The sequence below is a fragment of the Mandrillus leucophaeus genome, unplaced genomic scaffold (genome assembly GCF_000951045.1).
Source record: "Mandrillus leucophaeus isolate KB7577 unplaced genomic scaffold, Mleu.le_1.0 Scaffold489, whole genome shotgun sequence".
Lineage (NCBI taxonomy): Eukaryota > Metazoa > Chordata > Mammalia > Primates > Cercopithecidae > Mandrillus > Mandrillus leucophaeus.
In genome coordinates this window covers 1,439,509-1,448,327 of record NW_012105242.1, presented here as the reverse complement: position 1 = coordinate 1,448,327, position 8,819 = coordinate 1,439,509, and the positions used below count along the sequence as shown (strand labels likewise).

The 8,819-nt window shown below is 41.6% G+C and overlaps 1 protein-coding gene across 4 annotated transcripts in view; it reads left to right on the top strand.

The window, feature by feature from the left end:
• Positions 1-8,819, top strand: part of STAU1 (staufen double-stranded RNA binding protein 1) — a 90,289-nt gene that overhangs the window by 22,237 nt on the left and 59,233 nt on the right. For 3 of the 4 annotated variants that reach the window (XM_011995404.1, XM_011995407.1, XM_011995406.1), the window contains exon 2: positions 3,930-4,000. Coding sequence is in view for 2 of the 4 variants with exons in the window: in XM_011995407.1 (XP_011850797.1) it covers positions 3,962-4,000 (39 nt within the window). In the remaining 2 variants the exon portion in view is untranslated. Of the gene's footprint in view, positions 1-3,929; positions 4,001-6,404; positions 6,410-8,819 lie in introns of those variants that run through there. The other variant, XM_011995405.1, reaches the window with a different exon arrangement.

The window sequence follows — 8,819 nt, the reverse complement described above, 5'->3', positions numbered from 1 at the left end:
GCCTCAGCCTCCCAAAGTGTTAGGATTACAGGCATGAGCCACTGTACCTGGCCATGCCTGACTAATTTTTATATTTTTATTTTATTTTATTTTTGAGGCAGAGTCTCGCTCTGTTACCCAGGCTGGAATACAGTGGTCCAATCTTAGTTCACTGCAACCTCTGCCTCCTGGGTTCAAGTGATTCTTCAGCCTCAGCCTTCCAAGTAGCTGGGATTACAAGTATGTGCCATGATGCCAGACTAATTTTTTTTATTTTTAGTAGAGACAGGGTTTCACCATGTTAGCCAGGCTGGTCTTGAACTCCTGACCTCAGGTGATCCACCTGCCTTGACCTCCCAAAGTGGTGGGATTACAGGCATGAGTCACTGCGCCGGCCTAATTTTTGCATTTTTAGTAGAGATGGGATTTCACCATGTTGGCCAGCCTAGCCTCAAACTCCTGACCGCAGGTGATCGGCCCACCTTGGCCTTCCAAAGTGCTGGGATTACAGGCGTGAGCGCTGTGCCCGGCTTAGTATGCATTCTTGACTGGGGAAAATTGCAGTGGTAAGTCTGCACTATATAGATATATTGGTAATGATCATGATGGCTTTGAATTATCTTTTGAAATTGGAGGATTTGAAAAAATAGATTTGCATATGGAAATATGAATTTTTGTTGTTTTTTTGACATGGAGTCTTGCTTTATTGCCTAGGCTGGAGTGCAGTGATGCAGTCAGGGCTCACTGCAGCCTCAACTTTCTGGTCTCAAGCAGTCCTTCCATCACAGCCTTCCAAGTAGCTGAGACTACAGGCACATACTACCATACCTACCTAGTTTTAAAATTTTTTGTGGAGATGGGGTCTCCATCTGTTTCCTAGACTGGCCTCGAACTCCTGGGCTCAAGAAGTTCTGTCTTGGCCTCCCAAAGTGTTGGGATTACAGGCATGAGCCACCACACCTGGCCAAAATGTGAATGTTTGTATGAATCTCAGCTATCACTGTGTAAAAGTATTTGAGATCCACATGGGCGCAGTCTGCTGTATTTCTCCTCTCTCTCTCTCTTCTTTCTTTGCTAAGTTGATGGTTATTTTTTAGCATCATCTTTATGTCTGACTCTAATAGCCCCTTTTCCCGTTCTTATATTTAACTTTTTTTGTGTGTGTTTTAAATTATTATTATTATTATTATTTTTTGAGACGGAGTCTTGCTCTGTCATCCAGGCTGGAGTGCAGTGGTGTGATGTTGGCTCACTGCAAGCTCCACCTCCCAGGTTCACGCCAGTCTTGTGCCTCAACCTCCTGAGTAGCTGGGACTGCAGGCGCCTGCTGTAATTATTTTGTATTTTTAATAGAGACGGGGTTTCACCGTGTTAGCCAGGATGGTCTCCAACTCCTGACTTCGTGATCTGCCTGCCTCGGCCTCCCAAAGTACTGGGAGTACAGGCCTGAGCCACCGCACCCGGCCCTTAAATTTTTAAATTTTATTTTAATAGAGACAAGGTCTCGCCGTGTTGCCCAGGCTGGTCTCAAACACCTGAGCTCAAGCGATCCACCTGCCTCAGCCTCCCAAAGTGCTGGGGTTACAAGCATGAGCCATCACACCTGGCTTTTATTTTTTACTTCGGCTTTGGGCTAGAAAACTAGACACCCTGGACCGGGTGCGATTGCTCACACCTGTGATCCCTGCACCTTGGGAGGCCGAGATGGGCAGATCACGAGGTCACAGATGAATAGCCTGGCTAACACGATGAAACCCCGTCTCTACTAAAAATACAAAAATTAGCCAGGCGTGGTGGCACCCACCTGTAATCTCAGCTACTCGGGAGCCTGAGGCAGGAGAATAGCTTGAACCCGGGAGGCGGAGGTTGCGGTGAGCCGAGATCGCACCATTGCACTCCAGCCTGGGCAACAGAATGAGACTCTATCTCAAAAAAAAAATAAAGGAAAAAAAGAAAACTAGACACCCTGCTTCTCAGAATAGGGGATTTGGAAACAAAACAAAAACTAGACACCCAAACTTACAATAATTGTTCAACATGGAAAAGCTTGGCTTGAGTGAGGCCCCTGTTGTTAAAAAGCATGGGCTTGTTAGAAGGTCTTAGGTATTTGGGCTGCTCAGAGGCCTTTTTCAGTTCCCATTCATGCCAGTCTTTTGAATAGCTGAGGTATTAGAACAACTGGGCTCTAGACTGGAAAGTTGTTAGTATAATATACCGTCTACGAAAAGAACCTGAACTGTTAAAATACCAGAAAATAAACTAGAGCTCATGGTTTATTTGTGGAATCAGTTAGACAGTGAACAGCAATTTTTTATTGCCTGTGAAGCCATAGTAGCAGTGAGAAACTGAAACAAGCAAAAACAGTGTAAGAATATATAAAAGCATCTCAAGGTAAGAAATTCTATGTGTTACTACTGACGACTACCATTTAACTTGGGGGACCTCTAGATAGACTGCAGAATTTGAGAATTAAACTCAAATTCTGTCATCTAAAGTTCACTTCTAAAAATGATTATGATTTGTACTTATTAGAGATAATGTGCTTTTTTCATATTTTACAATTTAATATACCACTATTTTATGTACCCAGTGCCTATTGGTAAAATTTTCCATGAAATTGTATTTGGGTCACCAAACATATGCTAACGACATTTATGAATGAAGTAGTAGGTATAAAGGGAAAGAAAACACAGGTTTGAAAATCAGTCTTATGTGGTTGGACAATATGTAATATAAGTTATGAGGCTGGGTGTGGTGGCTTATGCCTGTAATCTCAGCACTTTGGGAGGCTGAGGTGGGTGGATCACCTGAGGTCAGGTGTTCGAGACCAGCCTGGCCAACTTGGTAAAACCCCGCCGTTTCTACTAAAAAACCCCAAAAAACAAAAATTAGTCAGGCGTGGTAGCGGGCACCTGTAACCTCAGCTACTCGAGAGTCTGAGGCAGGAGAATTGCTTGAACCCAGGAGGCGGAGGTTGCAGGGAGCCGACATCACGCCACTGCACTCCAGCCTGGGGGACGGAGTGAGACTCCATCTCAAAATAACCCAAACAAACAAAAAAACCCAAAGATTATGAGATATTCACATTACTCTCATCAGGAAATAATTGGAACTGGAAAAGGAAAGTTCTGCTGTCTCTTATAAATGTGTCTGCAAAATATTCTTCACTTAGCTTCCAGGCAATCGTGTCTTTTTTTTTTTTTTTTTTTTTTTTAAGAGTCTTACTCTGTGGCCCAGGCTGGAGTGCAGTGGCATAATCTTGGCTCACTGCAACCTCTGCCTCCTGCATTCAAGCCATTTTTGTGCCTCAGTCTCCCAAGTAGCTGGGATTACATGCCTGCGCTAATTTTTGTATTATTTATTTATTTTCTTTGAGACAGAGTCTCGCTCTTTTGCCAGGCTGGAGTGCAGTGGCGCGATCCCAAGTCACTGCAACCTCCGCCTCCCAGGTTCAAGGGATTCTCCTGCCTCAGCCTGCCAGGTAGCTGGGACTACAGGTATGCCATCATGCCGGCTAATTTTTGTATTTTTAGTAGAGATGGGGTTTCACTGTGTTGGCCAGGATGGTCTCAATCTCTTGACCTTGCAATATGCCCACCTCCGCCTCCCAAAGTACTGGGATTACAGGCATGAGCCACCGTGCCCAGCCTAATTTTTGTATTTTTAGTAGAGATGGGGTTTCATCATGTTGGCCAGGCTGGTCTCGAACTCCTGGCCTCAGGTGATCCGCCTGCCTCAGCCTCCCAAAGTGTTGGGATTACAGGCCATGAGCCACCAGGTCCGGCTGCTTGTGTCTTTTGAAGACTCTACTGCATGCTGCCTCAAACCATGACATCATGCCTTCAGTCTTCCCTACTTGTAAATTATAGGTTTCCCCAAAACTTGAGCAGTATGCCTTCAGTTTCAGAAAAAAGACCTACCCTACTAAATTATTATTTTTTATTTTCCAGAGTTTATTAACCACTTAACCTCTCAGAACTGAATGAAAACAACATTGTTCCTGGAACGCCCTCTTTTTAAGGTAGATATAATTTGGCTTTATAATTTCTGGCCTGTTGATAATCAGTGGTACTTTTGAATTCTTTAATGAGTTGTGTGGAGAATGATTTTTACTTCTGGCTGTAATATTAGAGAAGCAAAATAAATTTTATGCAGTTTGAATTTCATCTTTACTCTTGATTTAATGAGAAAGTAAGTACGAAAAGTTATTGGCAAGAATGTAAAGCCTATGTTCTTTAAATATAGAGACATGAGAATTGATGACTGAAGCTGTCATTAAACATGACTGGCTCAATAAGCTTCTTGGTCATAGTATCTTTTGTAATTTGGTTTTTTTAAAAAAACTCGATTTCTCAGATTGTTTGTTAAAAGTGATTTTCAAATTGTGGAACAAATTTAGCATTGTTTTCTATCGTGAGATAGGGTTATGAATCAAGCTTCGTTTACCACTAGCAGCTTGTGAACATTCAGATGAAAAAGGAGTTTTCTAAGAGTGTTCAAGATTTTCTGGTCTTTTGTCAGGGCAATGCCAAATACACTGTGTGGGTTAGCACTGCTTCCTGCTTTTAACACTTTCCCTCTAAAAGCTGAAAGCACATTGCCATACCATATCTCTGAGGTAGTAATTAGGAGACAAGTTAACCCACTTTTTTTGAGAATGAGGAAGTGGAAACATAAGGAAATTATAGAAGTTGTACAAAGCTCAGCGAATGGTTTTAAGCTCACCACACTGGATTTGTATAATGCTTTGCTTTTCTTTCTTTCTTTTTGAAACAGAGTTTTGCTCTTGTTGCCCAGGCTGGAGTGCAATGGCGCCATGTCGGCTCACGTCAGCCTCCCGGGTTCAAGCAGTTCTCCTGCCTCAGCCTCCCAAGTAGCTGGGATTACAGTCATGTGCCACTACGCTTGGCTAATTTTGTATTTTTAGTAGAGATGGGGTTTCACCATGTTGGTCAGCTGGTCTTGAACTCCTGACATCAGGTGATCCCCCCACCTTGGCCTCCCAAAGTGTTGGTATTACAGGCGTGAGCCACCATGCCCAGCCTAATGCTTTTCTTTTTAAATAATTGTTTTATCATGCCTCAGTATTCCTTTAGTGTTTTGACTGTCTGATTGCTGCAACTGAGGCTTTATCAAATATCCTATTATGAAGTGTTTTGGGGAAGCTGAGGCACAGAGGAGTGGGTTGCCAAGAGCTGGGAGTGGAATTGAAAGCTACAACTCAGAAGTTTGATCTGCTTTAATTAACATTGTTGGTTGCTACTTAGCAGCAAGGGTGATTTCTTAGAAAGTGAGTCTTGGCACTGGTGTGTTTTGCATGAAGATGCTGGTAAATGCAGTTGTGTTTCTAGGTAGGTGGCACATGGTTACAGATTACAGTTTCCCTTTTCTGAAAGGAAAAGCCTGTTAACCATTATGTTGAACCAAGCCCCTTCATAGTCAAGAATATGTCACACGGTACTACTTTTAAAAGTCTCCAGCAGATCATGAACAGGTATTCATTTTTATTGCCTTGAAAGTTTTCTATGTTTGTATAAGTTTAGATTGAAAACTGTTTACAAATGTATGTGCTTGAATTTTGTTAGTTTTGAGAATATCTCCTAGAGAAGGAGAGACGGAAGCTTGATAAAGTTTTAAAACTAGAAAAGAAAATAAGGTTTATAGTTTTTTAGGCTGTAGAGGTAAATTGTTTTTCACTTTAGCATGGTGTGATGGGTTTTCTAGGATGAAAATTAATAATGAAAATCTCTTTTAGGAAGTATTTCTTTAAGCAGACCATCTGACCTCCCAACTGTTACATTTGTGTGGAAAGAAAGTCCTCCATTGCCCATGGCATTGGGCCAAGTGTGAGACAGGGACTACATTCAGTCTCACTTGTATTGCAAGTGCAAAGATCTTGAACAACCTGGGTTGTTTCCAGACATTATTTTTGGTTAATTTTATTGTCTTGCAAGTGAGTGTGCCTCCTCAGGGCTAATCTCCTCTTTGTGCTTGAGCATCAGGTACATAGTGATTTGTTTCTTTTTTTTTTTTTTTAAGTAGTTTGGTCATATTTCTTTTAAAAAAACCTTTATTATTGGTTATTTAGTATATATAGGCCTGCTATTGAACATTATTTGCTTGACATTGACCTTAAAGCAGTCATTTTGGAAACGATCGTATAGGGCGATAGTGATTGACATGCTTCGTGTACTAGCGTCTGCCCTGCCTACAGGTATTTGGATAATGTTTGGAGTCAATGAATTACTGTTTTGGGGGGCTGGGAGGCAGAAGTAATGGAGAGTGAGTTTACTTTCAGAAAACATTCAACCATATTGCAACAAGAAAGATGTGTCAGAAAAGAAACTTAGAAATAACCAGTATAAGGAATGATGTGGGTATTTTAGATGTATTTAAAGGCTATTGAAAAGGACTTTATATTGTAGAAAAAGTGGTTTATTACTTAATGTTTTTCAGTTGACCAAGTTTCTGTAGGAGTGGAGCCTCTCAAAAAACTAAAGAGAACAGAATAATAGATTTACACGTGATTGCTTAAAGGTGTCGTCTTGTGTCTTTGAGGAAGAGTTTAACACACAGATCCTTTCCAGCATTTAAGAATGTGCAGTCTGCCATTTGTGGGTTTACATGTAATAGATGCTTAATGAGTTTTTGTAGACTATTAAGTGAGTATATTTTAGAATTGCTTTTGCTTTATAACAGCGAGGCACAGGAGTGCTCCTTTGTATCTGTATATCCGTGTTACATCAGATTTACCGAAAGACTTCCAAGGGGAGACATTTAGTGAAATGTTTGTGACGATCTGAAAAGGAGGCTTCTCCAAAATTGGGATTACTTCTTTCCTTCTGTTTTTTTTTTCAGACACATCTTGTTTGGAAATATCACTTACTATGAAGGAGAATGATATGTTGATGAAACAAAAGTACAGCTACTACATTATAAGTTGTGTTAATCCAGTTTAAAAATTGATTATTAAAAATGTTTTTTTGACTGGGCACGGTGGCTCACGCCTATAATCCCAGCACTTTGTTGAGGCCAAGGCAGGTGAATCAGTTGAGGCCAGGAGTTAAAGACCAGCCTGACCAACATGGTGAAACCCTGTTTCTACTAAAAACACAAAAAAATTAGCCAGGTGTGGTGGTGCACACCTGCAGTTACCACTACTCGGGAGGCTGACACAGGAGAATCACTTGAACCTAGGAGGCAGAGGTTACGGTGAGCCAAGATCGTGCCACTGCACTCCAGCCTGGGCAACAGAGTGAGACTGTCTCCAAAAAAAAATAATGTTTTCCCAGGCCGGGCATGGTAGTGCCGAGGCGGGCGGATCATAAGGTCAGGAGATCGAGACCACGGTGAAACCCCGTCTCTACTAAAAATACAAAATACTAGCTGGGCGCTGTGGCGGGCGCCTGTAGTCCCAGCTACTCAGGAGGCTGAGGCAGGAGAATGGCATGATCCCGGGAGGCGGAGCTTGCAGTGAGCCAAGATTGCGCCACTGCACTCCAGCCTGGGTGACAGAGCGAGACTCCGTTAAAAAAAAAAAAAGTTTTCCTATAATTGCTTAAATATTTCATAGTGCAAAGATTTAACAATCTGTAAGTTGAAAATGGATAAGACTAAGCATATATTAGCCATAGCACAAGATAATTAAAAAAAGACTAAGCACGATTGCAGATAGTTCTGTAAACCATTTCTAGAAGGGTCTGCCTTCTTGTATGTTAAATCACTCAGATTGTGCTCAGTACAGTCTAGTCTTGGTAGGTTCACTGCTGAGTGCCAAATACACATTTTGTGACCATTTTTTAGAACATCATGTGTAATTAAAAAAAACTTTCGTAGAGCTCATGTGCCCAGATTCTTCTGCACCACAACCCATAAAAGCTATTTGACACTTGTAAAATGGTAACTGCCAGCCAAGGCAAGATTCTATTTTTATGAGAAAATTTTTGTGTTACCAAGCCAAACTTAAGACGCAGGAGGACATGGAATTAAGGAATCTTTTAAAAGAAATACCTGTAACTCCATCATTTTGCACGTTTTATTATGGTGCTTATGTATGCTATGTAAAATTAGGGCTTGAGACTAAGATGAGTATGTTTTCTTGATCTGGTGTCTGAAGCCCTTCAAATAGGGAAAAAACCAGGAGATGAAAGGTCCTCATCTGTGTGGGAGGCAGAGAGGCAGGGAAATGGCAGCACGACACAATTCACAGTAAGAGGTGTTTTCCAGCACCAGCAAGATCTGAAGAATCTTTGCGTTTCAAACTTTTCAACCTAAATTTTACTGTGTATAAAATAGTGTTTGTCTCTAAGAAGACTCTAACAAAGCATTTTGATCTCTCGAGTCCTTAATTTACCTGATGGAAAACAATCCTTAAAGACAGGTTTAAAGGAAGACTTGTTTGCATTTAAGGACTTAGTCTTCAGGACAGTACTGTTGAGCAACAGGTTCAGAATTTATATAGAAGTTGCATTTCTAAAGTTCCACAGTTCCTTGAAGGCTGCTATTAACTATATCAATATCAGTAATGAAAAACTTAATTTGTTCTTTGAGTTATGTGGGCAAATGATATATTTTCCCCCATTCATAACTGTGATGTCTGTCCCGGCTTCTCTTTGGGAGAGGAGCATCTGCTTGGGTACTAAAATACTAGCATCAGGCTGGGCACGGTGGCTCATGCCTGTAATCCCAGCTCTTTGGGAGGCCGAGGCAGGAGGATCACTTGAGGTCAGGAGTTGAAGATCAGCCTGGCCAATATGGCGAAACGCTGTCTCTACTGAAAATACAAAAGTAGCCGGGTGTGGTGGTACACATCTGTAATCTTAACTACTCGGGGCCGGGCG